A 25,332-nucleotide genomic window follows, 5' to 3' on the forward strand; every position below is an offset into this window, starting at 1 on the left:
CTAAATAAAGAAATAAATGAATGTACTGAAACTACAGAAACGATTTTGGCGTTGAAGCCTGGGTTTAGTCTTTGCCTTTGCACTAAAAATTGCCAACAGGGAGATTTTCCTTCTAATTCCTTATTTAGTAGTCCATTTGATTTTAAAACTAGATTGTTAGATGTATTTCTTTATGTCAATTCAGATGTTTTCATTGTTTTCATTTTCATTTTTTGATTTTCTTTTTTTTCTAAGTCTAATACAGAAAAAACTCTGTTAAACCCTCAGGCTCAACAACGTCATGTATCAGATCCATAGCTCTCCTCTTTATTAGTATTAAGTTTAGGAGACTTATGAAATTGGGAGGCATGATTCTTTATTTCCCAAAGAGCATGAAAACAAACCTTCTGTGTTCTTACTGATTTATTGCTGCTATTAAATCATGCCACAAGGAAAATAGAAATATCCTCTTCAGAGGAAAAGCTTGGCTCTCCCCACCTGGGATGCCATTTTATGATGTGGTGGGTGACTGGCTTGCCTGGATCTCAGTCAGGCTCCTGCTTTGACCCCACGTCTTCTGTCCCATATTGATTTGGAGGTGTAAAAAGAGGATCCTACTGAAAACAGTGTGATATGGGTCCACTTTTTAGTATCATTGCACTATACTTGGAGACAGGCTTGAATTTTTGTCTAATCCTTATTAGCCAGCTATCTGGAAAGCCAGGTTTTTTTTTTGGTGGGGGGGAGTACAGCTGTAGGATCTGACCACAGCAGTAATTTAAGTTCCAATCCGTGCTACCTTGCATTTACATGTGCAGCTGGTCTGTTTAAAAGCTCAGTCTCCCACCCAGTATCCATGGATGCATCTGGGATCTACCTCTTGGTATGCGCTGATGTAGAGAGATGCTGTTTCCTTGTTGGCTAAACATCTTTTGAAGTGCTTTTAATTTTTTTGGCTTCATTATTTCTTCAAAAGAAGCGGTGTACCAAACATCAACATATTGTTGATTTAATGTAGATGAGGAAATAACTCATGTTTCTGGTGAATTCTTGCATTGAAACTAATCCCACGTAGGAGTATATTTGCACTCATAAGTGTAATTCTTAGCGTAGGCTTCTTGGACGCTGGCAGAATCCCAACAATACCTTCCTCTGTGCAAAACAGATATATCTTTTAAAAACTTGCAATAATTCTGATCTAGTCTTTGGTGAGGAGTTTCTGGATGGGTGAGAATCTACTCGCAGAAAAAAAAACCCTCAACTTTCATCCCTTACTGCTGTGACACTGCTCTTGTTAAAATTCAGTTTTCAGTAAGTTACAGCATTCAGAGCTGGTCTGTATTTTAATGCATAATGGGTTTGCATATTAATAGTAATATCCTTTTTGTACATTATACATGTATAGTTGTAACGTTAAAATTAATTGATGCCAATAGTGACTGTCAGAATTGTTTAGCTTGAGTTGCTTGTAGATTGCTACCAATATCCATTACACTGATAGAAAATGTTGTTTGCTTATTGAATTAATTACAAAATGAGGAACCAATCTTAGAGTTCTGCTGTTCTGTGAATTGTTTGATGTCACGGGTGCTTCGTACAGATCTGCTACCAGAAATCAGAAATGCTGCTCTAAGTCTGAAAAGGCCAGTATATTCTCAAGCCAAACTGCTCCTCTGTTACGGTGAACAAAGGACACAGCAAAGAACCTGGTAGGAAGCTCCAGGAGGCAAGGAACTTGCTCTGCTCCTGGCATCTTCTGCCTGTAAGCTGACAGATGGTGGTAGCTTACTGGAGACCCAGTTTCACCTCTCGCTGTGAACCAGTGTACATCTTGCCTCTGCCTTCCTCCTGCTGCTGCTCTTGCTCCTAATACAGTGACAGTCATCTTGTACACTTGTGCTTGGCATTGTGAGTGTTTCTCACAATGATGCTGATCAGTTCACTTGGAATTCAGGGAATAAATATAGTCTTCATCCAAATACCCTGGTTTTTCTCGTTAGCTGTATATAAACCCGAGGTGGTCCAAGACAATGAAGAAACTGTTGTTGACTTAATAGAGTTTCTCCAAGTTCAGTGGGTTTACAGAGTCTGCATTTTGGTGGTGGGCATGCTCTATCAGTTACAACATTTAATTCCTTAAGCGTAGAAAGTGCTGTGATACTGAAACTATTTTCTAAGGGAGACCTTAAATACCTGTGAAGAGTCTCATCTGTTTCTACATCATCTTCCAAGCTGAAGAAAACCTTCTCTTGCAAAGCAGCTACTCTGTGCTGCAGGTACTGTCTAACCTTAGAGCTGAATCCTCACCTCCAAACAATTAATGCTTCATTTAAACAAGCTGTCTTTATCTTCATTGGTTAAACTTACAGCAGGTTTATGACATTTGAATGGAGAGATTTTGTCTGGTGGCTATTCCAATTTTTACCTAAATTGCTAGGAAGAAATTTTCAAGTGTGTTATCCTGCACTAAAATTTTCTTATTGCAAATATTGCTGAGCATCTGGATTTATACACTCCTGCCTAGCGCAGTTAAAAATACAACATAGTCAGTAATTCCAATGTTGGGGTTTTAGTCTCCTGTTTCAGACACCTTGGAGAAAGTGCCTTTTGAAGGTATATAGCAATTCCTCAGCACGTGGCACACCTGCCACATGTGATAAGGCACAGCTGCTTCTCCACAGCTCCTTTTTGGGCCAGTATGGTCCACCATTGGCAACTCTGAGTTTCAGAAGCAGTGAGGTCTTGGAAGTTGATGCAGGACAGCTGGCTTCCACCCCAACATCAGGCAGCCCTCCCCTCCTGTCCCGAGGTGGTATGGGGGACACCAGGAGCTGCCTCTAGGAGAGGCTGTCATCTGCTCTCGGCAAGCGGGAATCCCTCTTTCTTCTCTCTTGAAGCATCAGCTTATCTATGCAAAACTTGATTGCAGACCGCATTTTGTAGTTTAAAGAAAGAAAATTACATGGCTGAACCTATTTTTTTAATATATATTTTATATGAATCTAAAGATTCATGTCAAATTCTGAATCTACATTCATAGCATTGATTTTCTTCCCTGTCCCCCAGCAGCAGCTATTAAAATAATTCCTCTTTTACTTACCAGGCTGTCCCTACTGAAGAGATAAGAGATTAGAGTTCGTCTGTTTTGCTTTTCTTCTGCTGTGTAATGAAATGAAGATAAAGCTTTCGGTTGTTACCTGAGTAGCCACCCTATTGTTTCTTCTCCCTTTTGATAGCAAACTGGACACAAGCACCCCAGGCTTGCTGTTCTGCTGCCTTCATTGATTAAACTACCTTCTGAAGTATCTGTCGTTGGCTATTGCTGAAGAATAAATGATGACCAAGATGGATGAGTAATCTCATCTAATGTGATAATTCCCAGGGTTTTGGGTACTACCTTTTATCCTCTGTTTCTTACCTACCAAACAGATTAGGGGTGCTCATTGCTTTATGAACTCATTGCTTTATGAAGGCTGGAGATCTGCAGTTGAGTCATACTATAGAAGAACCAAGTTGGGTGAGGAGAAACCCTTTGGTCCACAAGCAGAAAAGTAAAATTGAGGAGGGAACACAAGGGAAGAGGACTTTGGGAGAAGTTTGCTGTGCAGCATAAGCTCCATCAGTCCCTTACTCAGACAGCTCAGGACACTGTGGGGTAAAAAAACATTGAAGTGGCTGTGAATGACAGTTGAGAAATAGGGAAGTTACACTGTGGATGAAATCTAAAGCTGAATAATTTGGCAGATGTTCAGGAGAACAACAGAACTGAAAAGAAATACTTTATGTTGTATTTAAAAAACCCTTTCAGAAGAAGCTGTTTTGATTTTGTTGTTGTTCTTAATAATAATCTTCAAAATTAATGCTTTAGATTTTTGATTTTTGGTAATGCTGAATGTGCTGCTGCTAGCCTCTTGGACAAAAGCTTGATTTTTGCCATAATTAACCTTTCGGTTTCTTGTTTAATAACAAATGAGATAATAATAGCTTTTAACTTTTCCAGTACAGGACATACGTATCAGTGTTGAGATTTCAAGGACCAGTATTTATCACAATTTTCACACTTGGTTTTCAGTTAAAAAAATAACACAAAGCTGGAAAGTAAAATCTTAACCTCAGCCATATTGCTATACACATTTGAAAACCTAAGCAAATAAAAGCTCATTTATATTCTTGTCTGATTAGGACAATCAGAACTTATTGATGCTGAAATGAACCAAATTTCCATAACTATAAACAGAATATTAAAATATGGCTGTTTAATGTTGCAGGATTTTTTTTCCTTCTTGGATGGAACAAATAGTTAGGTCTTCTCAACTTTTTAGGAGTCTTGTAACAAAGTCAAAAGCGTTTTAGACACAGCCCTCTTAATAGAAAGCAGGCCTTTTTCTAGACCAGTGCTGCTGGTCCACCACATAGGTGGTTGCGTTTGTGCTTGGTTGTCCTCTACTCTCTGTTAGGTCCATAGTCGAGGGTCAGATGTTCAGGGACTGCAAACTCAGTGGAGAAATATTTGAAACCACTTTATTTGAACCAGCCACTAGAAGTATTTGTAGTATTTTAATACGAAAGAGGAGAAGTGAAAGCCTTAGTGAAGAAGGGGAGTAATTTTTACGCAATGATACGCAGTAAGGAACGCCAAATACTGAACCCAACTGGGTGTTTCCAGTGGTGTAAAATGATAAACCTGGACTAGCCTAGTGCAAAGGGGAAAGGGCTGTGTGTTTTGAGGAGACCTGGGTTTGAGTTGTGAAGGCAGGTGAGTTAGTTTCCATTTATATTGCTAAGAAAAAGTATAATGACCCGTGTAAGGGTCTATGTAAAAAGAGGCACAAACTGGAGACTTTCTGCATTGTTCTACGGTGCTTGGTCCTGTCTGGTGTCACTTTAAGGAAGTACCAAGTGAAGAATCAGTCAATTAACATCACTTTTGTTTAGACGAGGCAATAGATTACGTCAGGAGCTTATTTTAACTAAGCAGAAAATTTCACAACTCCAGTGCCACTCCTCCACTGTTGCAGACTGGAGAGGCTCCAAGTGCCACCTTGTCCCCAGAGAGCTCCTGGTCATGCTGTCCACACAAGGCGCACACGTTGCAAAATAATTCAGTGCATCTTCGGGTGCTCTGCAGCCAGAGCCAAGGGGCCACGAAGGAAAATGTAGCGTTCACTTGCCTTTGGCAGTTGTTGTGCAATGAGAACTTCAAAATGTTTTAAACCTGAATTAAAAACAGCTTAATTTGCATAGTCAAGGGTAATTAGTGTATGTTTTATCTTGGTTCCTCATATAACTATTTATAAGTCTAAAGGGACTATAGAAAATCCCAAAATAGTTCCATGCTAGATTCAGTAAAGGATTCTCCTGTACTTCAGAGGTGGCAGATAAAGGTATTGCTATTGGTAAACAGATGAATGGCAAATTTTACTACATTACAGATAACAGGGGAATTGAGACACCAACAGCCTTAGTACCAGACACAGGATTTGATTCACACTGGTGTGACTGTGCCTTAAGGTGAACCTTGCGATGGCACCTTCAAGGAGCTTCAAATCTGCTCCTTGGTCATTTCTGGGAGGTCTTTGCATAGCTTGGAAGAGCTAATGTGCAAATAAGAACCAGTTTTTAAATGCTTCGTCATGTGGTCAAGGAATTCTTGATCTAGTTCATTACAAGTTACTTTCTGGTCTTTATGTTGCTGGAGATCATCCATTGGAAGAGACTTTATGAATTCGATCTTCTAAGGTTTCATCACATTTCTCATTTTTAAGGTTCAGCATGTAGGGAGATCATATGGTGTGTTATTTAATGAGTCAGCTCTGGGGAGATGTAATGGAAGGAAATGCATTTTTTCCTACCTTTTTCAGAATGTAAGAAACACTTATCCTATATCAATGGCTTAAAAGTGGGATGGATTCATTCCTTCCCGTGACATTTTGTGCTAGTTGGGAAGCTATTCCAGCAAGCTCTGATAAGAGCCAGTGGTTTTTAAGATAAACTACTGACATTAATGGTGCCTTGACTTTTTGGGGAGACGGAGCAGTGTGACAGTTCTTTCTGCCCTCAAAATTTATAAGATTTGCCTTTGCAGCTGCAGAAAAAAACTAAATCTGAATTTACTTACTATAAGCCTATGCAAAACTTGATTGCAGACCGCATTTTGTAGTTTAAAGAAAGAAAATTACATGGCTGAACCTATTTTTTTAATATATATTTTATATGAATCTAAAGATTCATGTCAAATTCTGAATCTACATTCATAGCATTGATGCAAAATGGGCATATTTCAGCTTTTATAAGAGTTTACAAGCGAGTGACAGCAGTGAGCAACATACTGGAAAATATTACTTCTAGTTTTGTTTTTAAAGTTTTTTGGATCTTGACTGGAATTACTGTATTCTGTAAATAGTATCTGGAGGGAAAATGAAATTACATAAAAGCATAGAGTAAACGAGGGAGAAAAAGCAGTTGTTGCAGAACACAACCTTATCGGTTGGGGTGACAGTTTCAATTCCATTTGAGTTCTCTCCAGTTCTCATCCTACTTATGTTGGATTAAGTAACAATTTTTGTCATCTTATTCCTATAGCAACCTTATCTTTCCTTTATGTAAATCTGTTTGTCTCATACTATCTCTCAAAGCTATCTTTCAAAGCTTTCACATGAATAGCTTATGAAGGAGAGAAGCATGGTAAGGAGAGAGAACAGAGACTTTCTGGCATAGGAAATAAGGGAAAGAATATTTTGGATATATTAAAAAAAAATTGATTTTTTTTTTCTTACTCAAAGCTATTTATTGCATCATTTTTCAGTGTAGGTTTTTCAGGAGGACTAAAGTTTTCATGCTGTTTTAAGAGGTTTTCTGGGCAAAACTATTTGAAAAAATTTTGAAAAAGTGTGAAAGCCAACCTACACATCTATCCAGAAATACAGACTTAATGACCTGCAAGGTTACAGCTCATGTAACTTAAGAAAAGTCTTAAGATAAGTCAATGCTTTGTTTTGCTCCTCATGTAACTTGGAATCTCTTAACGAGGAAGCTGGGTGTAAGCAGAGGTTTAGCTGGGTGCTTGGTGCTTCGTGTCCAGCCCTTCTGCCTGTTGGTCCAAATGTAGTATCTAGTTCTTACATTGTAGGTGGTCTTGGTTTTTTTGCCTTGGGTTTGGTGATGGTGTTTGGGGGAAAGGTTTTTTAGGTTTTGGAGGTGGTTTGTGGTGGTTTTTAAGGCTTTTAAATCATGAAAGTTCTAAAGCCATAAAATCTTAAAAAGATTAAACCAATAAGATCCATTACATTTTTAGATACTTAGACTCTATGCTTAAGTTTTGAAATCTTTAACACGAGCCTTTTGAAGAACTAGCTTCGCTTCTTAGGTATAAGAATTTTTATAAATAACTATTTTGGCATTTTCTGCACCTCCCCTGCCCAGTAAAGCTCTAGGCAAAAAACGTTTCTGTTCTTGCAGATTCTTTTTTTTTTTTTTTTTGAGATGACTGGTGATTTTTCTTGCACTTCAGGACTGTTCTTAAACCTCCAGTGTATGGCTTATTTAGGAAAACAGAGCTTGTATTCACTGAAAAAAATCAAAGCAAGTCATTGCTAAGGAAAGAATTTCAGTCCTTGTTTTGTTTGTCAGAACTACCCTAATGGGGTCTTGTTAGCCCATTTAGCATACTACAGATAATATTAAGATAATACTTAAAAACATTCACATTACATTAATACCACATTAAGGGCCTGATCTAAAGCCCATTGAAGTTGATAGGAATGTTCAGTAGGAATCTTATCCTTTTATCTTTCAACTGTAGTTTTACAATTTACAAAATAAAACATAAAAAAAACTTTTCAGTCAACATAAACATTTGTGTCATCTGTGTCATACTTCACCCTTCATGGCTCATAAACCTGTTGGACTTGGAGCCACCTCAAACTGAAGCTAATAATTAAAAACTAATTCTGAATGCTTTTTACAGCAACAGGTTCTGAAACAGGAAAAAATTGCTTTGCTAAAAGGTGTGTAACAAGTGTGGTTGTCTTGTGCTGTACTGAATTTTACTAACACAATGAATATATAAATATATAGTAAGTTTTAACTGTAAAGTAAGTTAAAACTATAAGTTTTAACTGTGGCTGCAACACAGTAAATGCCAGATTTAGGAAGGATTAAGAATAGCTGTTTTTAATGTCTTCACTGTGTATCTTGTTTCATTAAATGTACTTTTTGGGGGCTCTGATTTGCTGCCAACGCGCCTGCTTTGCTTCCTGATGTTTATCGTCAGTACAGCCACTTGCTAAGCAAAGTGGGTATCTCCGTACTAACGCAATGGAGCTTGCAGAACTGCTCCTATTACACTGCATTGCTTCCGTCTCTATTTTGGTGTCGATAATGTATTTACCTAAGTGTTTCTAGTAGAATGTGGTAGCGAGCGGTGGCAGAGAGCACAGGCTGTGAATTGTGGGGAGTCTCATTTAATAACCACAGAAATTCTCCCTACTTACGAGAAGAGATGCAGTACCTGTTTTTTATTCTCCTGTTATTACCGCTCTCGGCCCTGTGCGGTGAGAGATCTTCTTTCTTTTTTATGAAACTGTATTTTTTCAGCCCATGGCTTTTTATTAAATTGTAGTTAACGATATACTTTTGAGGATTACATCACCCTACGCGGAGCAATTTGGCTTCGGCTGGAGATCAATCTGCACATAGAGCATCTGTCACTTAACGATTCTGCTTAGATACCAACAAAAAGATTTGAGGCCCCACTGTGTTTTGGGGGTTTTCTCCTTATGTATAAGTCTCCATTTATTAAACTCTCTTCGGTAGCACTGGAATTGCATTTGTTTTTATAAATGGAGTAGCAGGAGAAGAGGTAGATATTTCTGGGCAGTTGTTTTTTCTCCACTCCCACAGCTTCTGTTGCTGAATGGTCTGATGCTGAGTTTATTAATCTATACACTTGCTTGCTCAGGTGTAATCCCTTGTTCAGCCACATTTATTCGCCCACTGAAGGATGTGCACATTGGTACATCATAGCATATTAAAGGTTTACTGCCGCCTGCCACAGCTGTCATCTCTTTGACCCTTCAGTAAACTAACAGTCTTCCACATAATTTTGCTTTCATTCAAGTGTAATGCCATTACTGCGCAGGCAGACAGAATGCAATTCTCTAAAGATCTTGTTTCATTCCCTTCTCTTCCAAGGAGGTTAATGTGCTCAAATGATCCCTGAGTTTTCTTTTTCCACTCTCTTGCTGCAAGAAGAGCAAAGAAGAAAGTGCTCTGGATAATCTGTTTGCACTAGCTTTTGGAGGATGGAGCAAACTGGAAAGGTGAACTCCCCAGTTAGCTGGAAGGCCTTTTTACCAACTGAATTTCAAATGCCTTCATTTATTTCCTTAGCACTTCTATTTTTGTTGCTTTTTACTAAAAGCTTACACAGATATTTTTGTTTCTGATACCACTTGCTAGAGAAATAAGCAAGTCAAAACCTCTTTATCCAAAACCAGGTAAACCATCTTTAAGTAATAATGATGTTGGGGGATAACTTAAGACTTAAGTTTAATCAGCGTTTTGTCCGTAGACGTTTGCCATATACAAGCGGTACCATTTCAAAAAACAAACCTTCAACTTCATATTAATGTTTGCATTATATGAGCACCTTGCAGACAGTGTGGGTAGCTCTTGCAGAGCTGATGGAGAGAAGGAAAGCTTGTAGATGATGGGCTGAATCTGGTGTCTGGGGACATCTATTCAAACCCCCGCCATGTAAGGTGGCAGCTGTCATGTCATCGAGTGCAATTTCTTTATGAACTTGCTGTCATTATAATGCCTAATGACTTGTATTTGCCTAGTGCTTTTATATTGATTACTTCTACTGTATATCAGTATTTTACCCAGTAATGAAGTTAAACAATCAAATGAACAGTGATTTATTGGGTTTCTTGGTTTCAAGACTGGTTCTGCACTGTTACAGCTTCTCACCTGCTCTCTGAACTCCTGTTCACAATTTGCCAGAAAGCTCCATCCCCCATTCCCTGAGTACCAAAGAATTGTATGAAACGATGCTTTTGATTATTAACAATCTGATATTTACAGTTGTGTCTTGCATTTCCTTATTGATTGTTCACAGTCCTTTGCATTCACCTATTTTTGAACCTCTAATTTCTTAATACGTGTCTCTTTCTGGTTTTGTTTCATCTTCTTTTCAGAATTTCTTTGAAAGTTCAGCTTCTTTGGTTAACAAAATCTAGCATTGTTCTCTGTAGTATTTCATCACTTTTAGTTCTTAATATGTGCTACTCTTATTTACCCTTTCATATTTGTGTATAACTCTGTTCATTTCCATTCAAAAGTAACTATCACCTCTCTTTAAGCCAGTTCTGTCTTACCCATCCCGTATTTTTCTTTCTCTCAGCTTTTCTGATGGAGATTTACCATCTTGTTTCTTTTAGAAGCCTTTTTGGCTCACAATAAATCCTTCTTTACCGAAAAAAAAAAAACAACCACCATCTAGAGAATCTGATCTTTATGTCTAATCTCTGGACCCTAAACGTGCTTCCAGACTCCAGTATTTACTGACTCTATGGCAAGAGTAAAACTGATTTCTTGCATCCCAGTGTCCATGGGACGGTGATGCTGGTCTCGAGGCTGGCAAAGGGCTGCTGTGCATTGTAACTGTTTTCAGCTGAAAGTAAGACACTTAAGAACACTTTGGTACTTGTCTGCCACGCACCCTGAACTGCATTGATTTTTTGCTATATAAGGTGTCCAAGCAGATCAAGTTAGAGTGAGTTCTTATCACAAATCATTGCTTTGTGTAATGAATTTAATTTATTCCAAGTCATGCTTGCAAAGGTCTCCTGTGCTTCCTCCAGACGATGCAGTATCAGATACCAGTTCATTCTGAGCAAGACCAAATGCAGTTTTATTATTTTACTCCTCTGTTTAATTGCGTAACGATTATTGTTCCCGCTTTTATAAACCGAAACATGGGATTTTTGTTATCTGCATGGGGATTATACTGCTTGTTTTTTAAATGTCTGTTCTATCTGGGTCAGAGCAATGATTAATATTGGAAGAGAGGTTTTGTAACCAGACTGGAGCTCTGGCACTTGGACTGAAAAAGCCATTCTGATTTTCTAGAGGAGGTGAGGGGCAGAGGTAGGCGTGTGACAGAGCAAATGGAATTTTGGCTTAATTTTGTGATGGGTAGACTTTGTCCACGGTTCCGGTCAGGCTGATTAGGCTGTGTTTGTGTAGCTGGTTCTTTGGTAGAGCAGGAACAGAACAGTTCTTTGGTAGAGTGAAAGGTAGTGATTACAGTACTTTAGAAATGAGAAAATAAGCTATGCCGTAGGTTATTGATGTATTTATAAGGTGATAGATCAGAAGGAACAGTTAGATGATCTGTTCTGATCTGCAGGATATCACAATAGAGTTTTACTCAGTAACCCTGGTATTAAACCCATATCCAGGATGCAGTAACTTGTTGCTGCTTTTGCACTGTCTGCGGTTTTAATTCTAACTGGAGTTTACCTGGCTCCAGCCTTTGGGTTTGTCCTACAGAAGAAAATGCGAAGTGAGAAAATAAGCTATGCCATAGGTTATTGATGTATTTATAAGATGAAGGAACAGTTAGATGATCTGTTCTGATCTGCAGGATATCACAATAGAGTTTTACTCAGTAACCCTGGTATTAAACCCATATCCAGGATGCAGTAACTTGTTGCTGCTTTTGCACTGTCTGCGGTTTTAATTCTAACTGGAGTTTACCTGGCTCCAGCCTTTGGGTTTGTCCTACAGAAGAAAACGATACCAGAAGAAGAAACTCCTGTGAGAAGGTGATAGGAAAGCGAGCGGGCAGCAGGCTGCTGAGAGCTCCTGCAAAGTGCTGGTGGTGGGTACTCCTCCAGTGTGCCTTCACTCCCCCCTAAATTATTTCTTTTATTGACCGCTGTGAGCCTTTTGATAGGAGGGTACGAGTGTATGAAGGTCGCTTACAGTGAAAACCTATTTCAGTGCAGATAAGTCAAACGGCTGCGGCGAGTCGCGCTGTGAGTGTTGGGGCAACTGGAGGGATCTGGGCTCATAAGGTTCCCTTAAATGAGCCACCAGGAACATTGGAGTCTGTGCTCAGCGAGAGCGACCGTCCTCTTGATGCCTGCTGCCGCTCGCCGTGGTTGCAAAATAATTTGACACCTTCCACTCTCAGACTCTCGAAAACTAATTAAATATACTCAGCAGCACTTGAGGATAGGAGAGGTTTCCAGATAAGACAAGAAACTGGCTGCTCTAATAGCAGGAAACTCCGGCACGAATCAGCAGCTCCCCATACTGAGCAGCTCCAAAATGAGACCCGATGGCCTTGAGATGGCCTTTAGGCTGATTTGGTTGAATTCGCTCTTTGTCTTTGTCTTTGCTGTTTAAGAAACGCCTCCATCAAATTCTGTGCCCTGAAGCTTCCCAGCAGCATATCCTTCCTGTACCTTAGGTACAGGCAAGAAAATCCCTTTCTAGGTCTTCCCCTACACATGAAGACTTACCAAGAATAAACCCAAACTCTTGGTTGCTCCTCATACTTGCTATTTCTCTGTAACGCTCACCTAATGGAGCCTGGCATTGCTTTTGAGATGAGAGAGTCTGTCTTGAGTTCAGACCCTGGCAGCAAAAACTAGGAATTCCCTCTGGATTAAAAGAAAAAGGAGGAGAGAGAGGAATTTAATTGATTGTAATGAATATCATAATCATAATTAAGGGGTAAGGGATTGGCAGAATGAGGTTTATGAGACTGCAGGTACAGGTATTTTAAGAAAAGTTGAGGACTGTGCTTCTCCTGAGTGCTGTAAGAGCTGAGGAGGCTGGAACTGGTGGGGAAGCAAGGACTGAAGGAGAAGCCATTGAGAAGAAGGGTGTGTGAGGAATGACAGAAACGTGTAGGAACTGTATTTCAAACCAAAGCATCCCAGATCCTATGAGAGACCATGGCATTGGGACTGGGACTCTGGAGCTTGGGGTTTCAGTCTGGGTGGCTGCTTCATGGGATGTGTGTTTGTAACCTTCCTGGTGGCTTCTCTTCTGATGGCAAATGTCCCTCAGTGCCTTTCCTAGCTGCAGCATGTGCCCGGTCAACAGGGCCCAACACGTGCTCCCATCCCAAGCCCTTAGAGCTGAAATCTTACTGTTTTGGGTTTTTCTCTAGGCCAATATTTGTGATCTTGGGCAACCTTAATTCTGGCATTTTCTAACTCCAAATACAGTTTGCAACCTCAGTATGTTCTTTTAATTTTATTAGGGACTATAGAGTAATATATTTGCACAAGAAAACTGAATTAGATTATGCAATGTTTTTAAGCCTTTGATTAAATAATATATTTTTTTTTAAGAACTTGTTCTTGTGCATAGGTTGGAGATACGGCTTCATGGGCAACTTTTCATCATTTGGCTTCCATCTTCAGTATTCAGGAAATGATTGTACTATTTGGGAAATGATTCTGCCATTTGCATCGCACAATGTCATATCTCCTATAGATTAAGTTAGATTTTTTTTTTTGCATTTTTATGTGAACATGGCAATTTTTTATTGTTTTAACCATCTCCACTGTCAGCATCAAAATTATGTGTTTTTTCTTTTATTTTTTCTGCCTTCTCTGCAGTAAAATATACCACATTTGCTTGTCAGCTGCAAACGATATCATGGCAAGAAATGCATTTCGCTGCATCCCTGTTCCCCAATTTCTGTAAGAAAGTAACTGCAGACCATCTGCTTTAGTCACATTTAGCTACTGTAAAGGAAATGAGCAAAATATATTCTGGTTTGCTTTGATGTGCTCCTGAACATCCATTAAGGTATGACTTTAACGTTGCTGTATGGTGTCTGGATAGAAATAGATAATTTTTCTTATCTATCCTGTCCTCCTGAGCCTGTTAATGTAGTCTAATCCCAGCTAGTAACCTAAGAGATTTATAGTCATAAATGTTTGCAGCAATTTTCCAGAATCTGTTTTACGTGGTGGCAACATCTTTGTACTCAGCCAGATACTGCTGCGGTTGTAGTGGAGCACCCAAGGAAGAGTGTATTATATCCCTGTTTCAGAGATGTTAGATTGGAACATCACAGAGGCAATTAATGTCAGAATCATACGCTATATTCAGGATAGTAAGTCTGAGTAATATTACTTGTCAGATGAGAAAATTCTCATACCTCTTTCTTAAAATTGCTGTGTGAGTAGTTAATGCAGTAAAATAACCGTTCTTCCTCTACGCGAACCAGGAAAATGTGCTACCAAGAAAATGCGTTACTTGTATTTCTACTCCTGCATTTTTCATCTACCAATAACTCCGATAATGAAATTAAAAGTTCTAATTTCCTCTGAATTTCTCTGTAAATATTGTTCTTGATACAATATTAATTTCTGTTCTTGCATTTCGTCCCCTGTGTGGCTGGCTTCAAGTAGGTTACTGAAATCACTTATGTAGAAATAGTCATCCTCTTTAAGTTGTACTTGTATTATTAGATTAAAGAGTTGAGGTATAATGGACTTCACAAACCCATCTGGTTTTAGGTTGAGAAACGGTATTCCGGAAAATTATTAAAATAAAATCAAAAAGTAAAAATGTGTTAGTGTTAGCTCTTTAGGGTCCCCAATGCATCGAGTTAAAAATACTGAACAGCAGCTTGAGATAGAGATAAAACCCAGCCAGTTCTGGTGAAGAAAATGGCACAAGTACTTTTGGCAGGATTGGTCATGAGTTAGGGTTTGCTCTCTTCTTCCTGGCAAATTACTCCGGTGGTGTAGCTCCTGGATGGGGAGATGGCTTGTTGAATTCCATGTGCTGCAAAGCTGGTGGTAGAGGGAGAGATAGAAAGAGGTAAAGCTTTTCAGAGTTGTAATCGGAGTGAGGCAGAGCTTTGGAGAGCCTGATCCTCGAAGAGGTGGTCCACAGGCTGGGAGAGCTGGAAGCTCACTCTGGAAAGCTGGAGCAGCTCCATAAAGATGATGCAGTTTCCTCCAGGGGGCTGTGTTTTTAATTAGCTGTGTTGGAGTTAACAGTGTTCCTTATTACGTTTGTAGCTCGATTAACTTGTGCATTTCATATTATTTTGCTTAACCCAGGTAGGACACATATTTTGATGAGAATTATAAATATTTTGAAGGTCTGTGAATATTGGATTTTTCTGCTGACTAACAAGTTAGTGTGTTTTTACGTGTGAAGCAGCAGCTGTGGCAAGACATCTGTTGATAGGACACTTACTCATCTGCTGTATCTGTTATTTGTCATCATTACATCTGTTATAGTCCACATGGCCCTAATCAAAGCACTGGGGCTATTTGCCAGGTGCTCCATAGCAAGTGAGATGGGAAAGAGGACAGATTTTGGTTACCCGTCTCCTAGCAATACTTTCTGGTGACAACCCAGCTATATATTCTGTAATATTTGTGGGAGAATCAGTCCATTTCTTTAAGGAAGGTGGCTGTCTTTGGAAGGTTAAAGGAGTGAAATCGGGCAGAAAAAAAATAATGCCATTGTCATCAGCCTGTTCCCAGTGCTTCAAAATGAACTGTTGCAGAGTGATTCTCATTCTTTTTTTTTTTTATTTTATTGAAGAAAGTAGTCTTGGAAACTTGCTAATTATTAAATAAATAAACTTCAGGTAAACAGACCTAGGTCTGGCAAAATGTTTATCCCTCTGTTTATTAAAACATGAGTAGCCTGGTGTTCTTCACCACTAAACCTGCTTTGTGGTCACAAGCTGTTGGAGGTGCTTTGTAGACTGTCAGGATGTTCTTAGGGTTTGGTTTAGGAAAGCTTGAGGGGGGCAAAACTTGTGTTGCATCTGAGAACTGGGCTGTAGGATAATTTCCTTGGGCAAACATCCTTCCCTCCTGAGATAGCAATTCAAGTAATTTAAGAACTTTCTTCAGTGCTGTGTTTGCCTTGAGTTCAGTGATTATTCTCAGATAATACAAATTTATGGAAGGGAGTGCTTTTTGAAATATTTATTGGAGAATATCTTTCTGTCAAAACATGCATTTCCTTCAGAACGCTATTTTTCCAGTTCTGTCAGTGCATTTTTACCAATGCAAAGCACGTTTAAAAAAAAATAAAATATATATATCCCTGCTCATCAGATGTTGACTCAACTTTTATGCTATTAATGTTCCTCTACTGCTTTTTGATTCTGCTGTCTCTGGTCTCTCCCTTCTGTTCCACACAGCCCACAAAAGCATCCCATCTCTTTCTGTCCCTCCTTCTCCCTCATTACTGCAGACTCTACTCCCTCTTTCCACGCTGGCATTTCACATTCACCCCACTCAATAGATCCCTGCCAGTTTCTTTTTAGCTTTTCCTATTTGTGTCAATAGAACACAGATTTTGTTGTATGACTTTTAAATGATTCTCGTTTAATTGATATAAAAGTGTTTAATTCTTTCCTGTGTGCTTTTTTGCTACACTCCAAGTGATTTACGGGGAGATGAAGAGTTTGAGAGTTTTGTAAGAAAAGTTTTTGATGCTGTTGGTTCACTGTAGCAGGCCCCAGCAGCCACTTAGCAGCACTTGCTCAGTCGATGTTCTACATTTCATGCAATGGAAACAACCTGCAGGGTCTCAAATGTAGAAGTTAGCTGCGTTTTATTAGCAGTGTTTCTATGGATGCGAGTTACAGTCTGAATGAGACTAATGTAATGTGTGTGGAGATGGGAGCAGTATTGCAAAGTGAAAACTCAAAGTTTTCTTAAGCGTCGCTTTTGGTTGCGAATAGCCAGTACCTTGAGGGTGGGGTGGGAGGTTCTTTCTGCTTGGCCTGTCCTGGAGCCTCCTGGGCATGAAATGCCCAGGGCATCACTGGTTTTAAGTGGTGGGGCTGGTACCTGCTGGGCAGCAGGGCTGGGTCTCAGCCCGGAGGAGCAGCGCTGATGTCCTGGGCTGCAGGAACACACCACCAGCACCAGAGCTGCTCCTCTGCTGGCAAACTGGGCTGTTAAAAATACTCTATGGTGTGTGTGTGTAACCTGCTGTACTGCTACCAGATAAATGTCATACTATAAAATGAAAGTTCAGCAGTGTGTCACAGCATTAACAGCTTTTGGAGGGGTTGCTGTGAAATTATATGATTTCCCCGTGACACCAGCATGACAGAAATGAAACTGTGGAGATGGCTCCCCAGCAGCCGGTTTGTCTCTTCTGGAGTGACAAATCACTCCAATCCTGTTCACTTTTGCACTGTTAACGTTTTTCTTCTCTCTCCTTTCTACCTCCAACAATAATCTATGATTATGGAGATAACTTTGGGTTTCATCCCTCCCTCGCACCCCAGCGTGATTCGCTCAGGCTTGATCGGGAGCCCAGAGAAGGCAGCAGAAAGTCTCCCTTGCTCCATGTGCAGCTCTGTCACGTTATTCAGTGTCTGAGATCTGCCAATAGTATAAAATACAAGGTCACAGAAACGCCTTGATTTAGCCAAATTTGGGGTATAGAGGCGTGGGGAAGGTTTGCTTATGCACTTAGGCGATGTAGGTGGTGGTGGTGAAGTTTGTTCTTTTTAAAGAAACAAATTTGTCTTATTCTGTTTACCCCAGAAGTTGTCATTATCAACATAGCTATTACAACTGCTGAGGCTGTTATTTTTTTTTCCTTAAGAGCCGAGAGGCTGGTATTTCATTTTTTTTAATAATGTGACTTTACCAGGGCGAGCTGGTTGTGAATTAGTACTTCATTATGTGCTGACATCAAACAGAGTCCCCACTTCAGAATTACCTATTGAAGAAAACAGTTAAGATTTGGTTGTCTGACTCATTTAGGTCCTTGAACATCCTACTGGTATAGAATTACACATAAAGTATGTTTAACAACTTCTGCTGCTTTGCATAATAATGAGTCTAATGAAGTAATGGAATAAATATGTTTGTGGCTCTTAAGGGACGATTATGTTTGTAGAGCATGAACCCTTGTTCTGCAGTTATCAAAACATGGTAGAATTGCTAATAAACATGTGTTGACAATAAATATCAATTGATATAAGTGTAATAACGTGTTTGATTGTCCCAGGACTTGGAGCTGGAAACCTACTGCATCCTTCTCCTCTCCAGGGAGGGAATGTGTCCTGTGTGTTACTTTAAAAAATAAATAAAAATTAGAAGATGGTGTAGTTCCTAGGAGCCTCTGCTAATCTTATGAAGGTTCTGTGTACAGACCAGTGTGAACAGGGGTGAAAAATCCCACAGGTTTTTTGGCACAATGTGATACAACTCAGTGCTGCCAACGGGCTGGAAGTTGGGTGTCTGGAGCAGCTTTGTCATCCGAAATTCTCTGGATCTTGCATAACTTGGTCTCTTATGTCTTTTCTAAAGCATAGGTTTATTATTTGATCTGATACTGATCTTTGATCTGTTTGGTTACCTTTGCTGATTACACAAGATCACAGAAACAAGAAACATTTTAGAAGGCACTCGCAGTGAACCCCAATGACTCTGGCCAAAAGACGTGCCTTCTGCAGATTAAGATAAATTATTATTTCTGCCTTCTGCAGATTAAGATAAATTATTATTTTTTTTTTTATTCTTTCTTATGTGTTGATACCAGGTGAGAACAAGGTCTGTTTTACCTTCTCCAGATGCTTCAGGGAGCATATTCTCTCCCACCTCCCCCATGAAATTACAAATGTGTCTTTTAATAACTGGGTATCACATGAACTTTTATATGCTTGTATTCTAAATGCGTAATGCTGTTATTCCAGAGCAGAGGCTGTGCAAATTATGCTATTGTTACTTTAACTCCATATTTGAAATCTTTCATTGCAATGTGCTTGAGACTTAAAACTTTTCTTATTAAATGGAAGGAGAGAACCCAATGAAATATGTAGTTTTCATATCCTTGCTGTTTGTATGTGCAAGAACACGTTTCATTGTTCTTCTTTTCGGGCAGAATAAAAGACTTTTCAATAAAGCTGAATTACATTTTCTTGCTCCATTTTATTGCAGTGGCATGTGTATTTCAGTTGATGTAACTTTATGTACTTGGTACTAAAGCAATGAGGCCAATATATGTATTAGCATGGGAAGGGAGAAGAAAATGCTGTTTCAGGAGTCAGAAAGGCCTCAGTTGCTAATTTTAAACTTTCTTCTATATAGCGAACTATAAACAGCCAATAAAAACATTTAATTTGCAAATTATGCAGTTCTAGATTGGTTTTATGTTGGACTTTTTTCTTTTCCTTGTGTAGTCAGGTTTTTGTAACATTTTTACCAAAATATTCTCAGTGTTAGAGACTTTGCCTGCTGGAGTTAAGTAATAAAGTTGGTCGTTTCCTACTGGAGTAGTAGCGTTTCAGATGGAATAAAAGTGGGGTGTAGTGAATCATAATAAATTCATGTAAGAAGCTGTAGACAAGATACCAATTAAAACACTTTGTTTTGATGACCAGCTTGAAAAAGTAGATAAAGTTTTAAAAATCTGATGAGTAAGACAAGCCATAGATCAACAGCTAGAACACAGAAGTACTTTATATCTGTTTCTGCCCTTTTCTTTCAAACAAAACAACGGGATCCTGTCATCCCATGGGGCGCTGAAAAGCGAGTCCTGCTCTGACTCATCGCTTCTCAAAACCATTTTCTGTCCTCTTCTTATCCTCATTTTTTGTTTCCAGTTATATTTTATCTATTAAGACATTTCAGCAGGAGAAGAGCCTCTGATTTCAGAGATACAAATCGATCTGTAAAAGTAAACACTCTTTTCCATTATTTGCCCACCTTTTTACAGTATTTTATTTACCCTGTCAGTTTTCTGAGGACTTAATGTTCCTTCCCAATGATTTCATGTAATAGCAAGTTTTCTTGGAAGATGTAGAACTACTCCCTAGTGCCATTCCTGTTAGAATACTGGCTTTATAAAACAAAGCAAACTCAAAAAATAAAAAGCCAAACAACAAAACCAACAAAAAAACCCCACCCCAAACCACCCTGCCCTGATCTTCCACCAAAGAGGGCTGGCTTTGACCTTCAGCACTCTGAATATGCTACAGAGGTGCCTGATAATCAGACTAGAAGCTCATAAAATCAGAGCAGAAGCTCGTGTATAAGCAGCGGGTATTTCCAAGGTCAGAGGTTTGGGCTTCATTGCGTTGTGTTAATAAAGAACTCTATTACTATTTTTCATAGTGATTTTTAATTATTTTCAAAGTGGTGCCAGACAACGTATAAAGAGAATGTGCAAGTATGTAAATGAATTAAGTGATGATATTTCTGCAGCTGTGTGATTAGTCTGGTACTTAAACCACTCTAGAAGGTAGGATGGAGAGCTTCCTGCTAATTAGTGAAAAATTATTCTTTCATTGTAATATGGCTCACGTTCTTCATTTTTCTGATGGCTTCTGCGTTGCTTCGTGTTTCCCAAAAAAAACCTACTCCCCTGTGACAGCAGTCTTCATCTGCAATCAGTGATTAATAACTTCTGCAGTACAACATTGCAACAGCTCAAACCTTATCCCCCAGTGGGTCCCCGCAGGATAATGGGCACGTGTTTTGGTGTGTCCCCACGGGTCACCTCCCTTCCCCGGGTGCTCCCAGCCCCGTCCCATCCCGCTCACGCACTGTGTCGGGCAGCTCAAAGGCGATGGAGTTTCTGAACGTCTGTGTGTGCAATAAATGAACGTGCGTGCTTGGAAAGCAGTGATAAAGCAGTTCATCTTAATTACAGAAATGATGGGTATTGCATAAGATTTATGGCTCTTGGCGGTTGTGATGCAAGAGGGCAAAATTTGGCCCAAATTAATTTTATATATAAATAGATTGTCTTTCTTTTGCTGTAAATTTTAAAATCTTACTTGCACACCTGTTTGCATTCTAGTGTAGAATTGTGTCTCTTCTTCTCTGACGTACCAGATGAAAGACCCAAACCTACTGTGTGAGTGAAAATATAGACCCTGACATATATCTGCATGGAAATTAAGTTGGAAAGCAGAAAATAGTCCTGTAAATAGATTTTCTTTCTTTTGCTGTAAATTTTAAAATCCAAGTTGCACACCTGTTTGCATTCTGGTGTAAAATAGTGTGCCTCTTCTTCTCTGACATACCAGCTGAAAGACCCAAACCTACTGCGTGAGTGAAAATGTAGACCCTGACATATATCTGCACAGAAATTAAGTTGGAAAGCAGAAAATAGTCCTTTTAAGGAACCTTCTATGAGATTTATATGCAGTAACAAAGAATATTAGAACAGTATTTTAGTGTGGCAATAAATGTATTTTTTTTTTAATGAAGCATTGAAAATTCTAATCACTCTTGCTCAGTGTTCTGACTATAACAGCTGTTGCTTTTCAATATTAAAAAATACTATGTTTTAGGAAATAGCTACTATTGGTCAACTTACTGCTCCTATTATGCTTGGTAATAAAGGCAGCCTTAGTTTCCAGACTGTGTTAGTATCCCTTACAAGGTTATAAACAAACCTTTTTAAAAAAATTGTTATTGTGTGGTTTTATGATGGAAAAACATACAGTTTATTCATGGAAAAATCTTTATTAGTGCACAACCTTAATCTTAGTTTGTATTGAGTGTTGTATCTAGCTTAATTCCAGGAGATAATGAGGCCATACTTCCTTGGATCTTGAGTCACCGGTTAGAGGGAAAGTTAATATAAATTCATGATGAAGTATTGCTGCTCTGCAATTTTGCATTTATGTTTACTCAGTACCATTTGTTTCTCCTTTTAAATAGCTTTAAAAGATCTCAAAAGACCTGAAGCCAGGTAGAGCAGAGCCCGGTTTACAAGGTTATAAACAAACCTTTAAAAAAAAAATTGTTATTGTGTGGTTTTATGATGGAAAAACATACAGTTTATTCATGGAAAAATCTTTATTAGTGCACAACCTTAATCTTAGTTTGTATTGAGTGTTGTATCTAGCTTAATTCCAGGAGATAATGAGGCCATACTTCCTTGGATCTTGAGTCACCGGTTAGAGGGAAAGTTAATATAAATTCATGATGAAGTATTGCTGCTCTGCAATTTTGCATTTATGTTTACTCAGTACCATTTGTTTCTCCTTTTAAATAGCTTTAAAAGATCTCAAAAGACCTGAAGCCAGGTAGAGCAGAGCCCTGGGTCACCACGCTGAGGTGCAAAGTGGTTGCCTTCACCAGGGCTTAGCGATGTGACCAGGGATTCTGCCACAGGGAGGTGGTTGAGGGGTTTCTTTTCTATTTGAAAAGTTACATATCTGTTTTCTGAATATCTACGTTATTAGCATTATTTTATGGTTGGTTAAAGGAGCTCAGTAGAATCTTGATGCTATTTTCACCAGAGCCTTCATTTGGGAAGGAAACAGCGGATTAAAGACCTATTTTTAAGTTATGCTTATGACTCCTTTTTGGTTATCAAAATTAGAGTAGCTTAAGTCTAGCATAAGAAGAAAATTAGCCAAAGGATCTGTTAAATGGTGCTCTTGTAAATTAGTTCAGTCCTAAATCTTTCATCCTCCCCTGTGTTGAACGGCCAATTCTTTTGCAACGGATTCACTGAAATCACTTAACTTGGTTGCATACTAAGAGGTTTGATATCAGGGCTTGAGAACTTGAAAATCCCTGTCTGTTTAGTCTTTTCCTAATACCCAGCTTGCCTTTTCTTTCAAAAACAGATCTTGAAAACTCCCGGACGAAGATGAGAAGCGCGGTGTCGGTTCGTGAGGGGCAGGGAGTCGTGCTGCTCTGTGGACCACCCCCCCGGGCAGGAGGTAAGGGACCTTCAGAGGTTAGTGCTTCCACTGGGGCTGACTGACCGTAGGGTGAAACATCTCCCTGCAAAGGCATGGAGAGATCCTTCCCAGGGACCAAGAATGAAAAACCTGGTTTCTGAAGTAAACACAGAGAGAAAGAAACCAAAATCAAAAGGGCGGGGTAGAGGGAAGTACTTAAGAGGATTTTCTTTTATCTTGAAATGTCTTTCTAGCTGCTAGCACTTAAAATGTCAGATTTTTATGATATTTCCAGTAATTAATTGCGTATCTTTTGGAGTTAAATTCTGCCCAATTTCCCAATTGCCAGGCCTCAATGAATCTAGTTTTCTCAATGACTAGACAGTTGCAAAGAACAGACTCATTATGCTCATATCTGCCTGTTTTCTTGCAATCAAGACATTTGATAGTGTAATGTAATGATGCTGGTGTAATTTAAAACCCTGCTGTCTGGAGGGGGGCGAGAAAACTGGATATATGGATTCTTGGTAGACCAAAAGTTGCAAATATGTTTTATCGTTCATTCTGCATCTTCAGGCTTTGACTAATTGGTATGGAGCCTCAAGTAATATTGGAAAGCAACTGGTTTTATTTGTTTTTAATTGATATGGAGCTTCATTATTGAAGGGCTGTGATGTTAAGCATTAGATTTGATTGCAAAGACAAGGTAATATAAACTAAACATTGAATACAATAATATAGGTATTGTGGCCTCTTAAATTTGGCAGAGTCCAAGAAGACGCAGCCATAAAGTGGCAATTTTACAACTGTCTGAGCTTGCAGAATTTTTCTCTCTAAATTGATACATACTCTTAAATCATCTTTATAGCCTTGCAACAGCTTTGTCTTTTCAGCTGCTGTGAAAATGGGTCATTCTCCCAGCTATCTATAAGAATTAAAATGATTAAATTTTACTTCCGTATGCAGTCCAGAGTCTGAATTACCCCAGCTATTTGTGTAGTCGCATCTTCTGCATGGGTGTGCAGCCAGAGGTGGTCACCAAACTGATGGCAACTCTGCGCTGAGTCTTGCAATGTTTAAGTTAGAGGTGTTAAACAGGAGTTGATACAGATGTGCTCATATTGCTAAGAACAGTGGGTCAAATCAGCACGTGGAAGAGGTGAGAATTTCTTTTGCAGTCAGCAGATGGGATATGATTGACACTGCCCACACTAATTGTGTTATTCGTGCAAAAAAACGAGATCTGAGGGCTCCCTGAATTATCAAATGGCATTGAGAATTGGTACCAGAATTATTTTAAATCCTTGGATTTGTCTGAGAGTTAGAGGATTAGCCATTAAAAGTTTTCAGGAGTCATGGAGCAAGGTGGATAAGTCCGTCTTCTTCTTTCTACGCTAAAATAAACCTATAGCACAGTGACATCAAGCACTAGATCTGGCACGGTAGGATGCGGGTCGGTAAGTCTTAGATAAAATATCCATGCATCAAGCAGAAGAGGTTTGTTAGGAATGGCAGGGTTGTTTCTGAACAGCTGACCTGGCCTGAGGGCTCTGAGGGCTGTTCAGCCCTTTCCAGATTGGTGATCTGATTTATTACCTTCTTTTTTTATTTCCCTTTGGTTCTGTATGTGTTGCACTGAGCTATCAAATAATTTCGGACAGTACTAATTCTAAAAACCTTCTCAAATACCTTGTTTTCTCTTCCCCTTAACCCCGACATCCTGTTCTTTTGCGTTCTGCCATGTCCTGCAATTTCTAAATTTTTACTGGTTTGATGGGGATTTGCAGTTATTTCTTACATTCTCTTTAAGGAGCCTTCAAGATGAGACTTGATTAAATTGTGATTATTCCTTCATATCCAGCATTCCAGTTATAATAGAAACTAGTGTTCATCCCAAAAGAAACACCAGGTCGTCCCTTCTACAGTTTGGCATATTTTTTTCTTTACTTATCTTATCCACAGATATTTACATAAGTAATATGAAAATTCCCTTTCAGTGGAGAGGATAGTTCCTGCATTTAATGGTACTTTTGTCCTTTTGAAGTCTGCGGTTCCCGTTCCATCAGGGTATGGACACATCTACCATTTAAACCAACGATGAAATTCCATTTAATTTCTCACACATAGGCCCATATGCTGAGATTGTATTTTAGCTTTGTTTCTGTGATGGCTGTTGGCGTACAGGGGGAGGAAGACAGTGATCAAGATCAGTTTTATATTTCTGTCATTAAACATGAGCCATATCACAAACCGCTCCAAAATTTTCTTTAGAGTTAGTGAATTTTCCCTTTTTGGCATTCCCTTTTTTAGCAGTCTTGTTTGAGATTTACTGAATGGGAGATTCAATAAAAGACTTCCCCCAAAATATTTTCCTAATTTATGTTAGCTAATGTAAGTTGTTTTATAATTGAGCAGTGATTTTTGGGTAATTGAGGTTGTCATCTGTCATCGTTCTGCATGACTGTACTTCTGTATATAATTTTAATTCTGTTACAGGGAATCTGTTAAAATAGCTTGTTTTTTCCACAAATCAGTAAGTTATTTACTCCACATAATCAAAAGGTAAAATGACATCTAAAATTGATTACTGTAGGTCTCCTGCTATCTTTTTCAGTTGTTATAACCTTTACATACTACTGAACTCCACAGCTGTTTTGACTTTTCCCTGTGTTACT

General features: G+C 39.0%; 1 protein-coding gene across 1 annotated transcript in view; it reads left to right on the forward strand.

The window, feature by feature from the left end:
• The window catches only part of CNTN3 (contactin 3 (plasmacytoma associated)), a 93,892-nt gene that overhangs the window by 16,409 nt on the left and 52,151 nt on the right, over positions 1 to 25,332 (forward strand). Inside the window, exon 2 of the mRNA XM_014946820.1 lies at positions 22,601 to 22,696. Coding sequence (XP_014802306.1) covers positions 22,601 to 22,696 — 96 coding nt within the window. The remainder of the gene's footprint in view (positions 1 to 22,600; positions 22,697 to 25,332) is intronic.

This window comes from Calidris pugnax, unplaced genomic scaffold (genome assembly GCF_001431845.1).
Source record: "Calidris pugnax isolate Ruff unplaced genomic scaffold, ASM143184v1 scaffold81, whole genome shotgun sequence".
In the NCBI taxonomy this organism is placed as follows: Eukaryota; Metazoa; Chordata; class Aves; order Charadriiformes; family Scolopacidae; genus Calidris; species Calidris pugnax.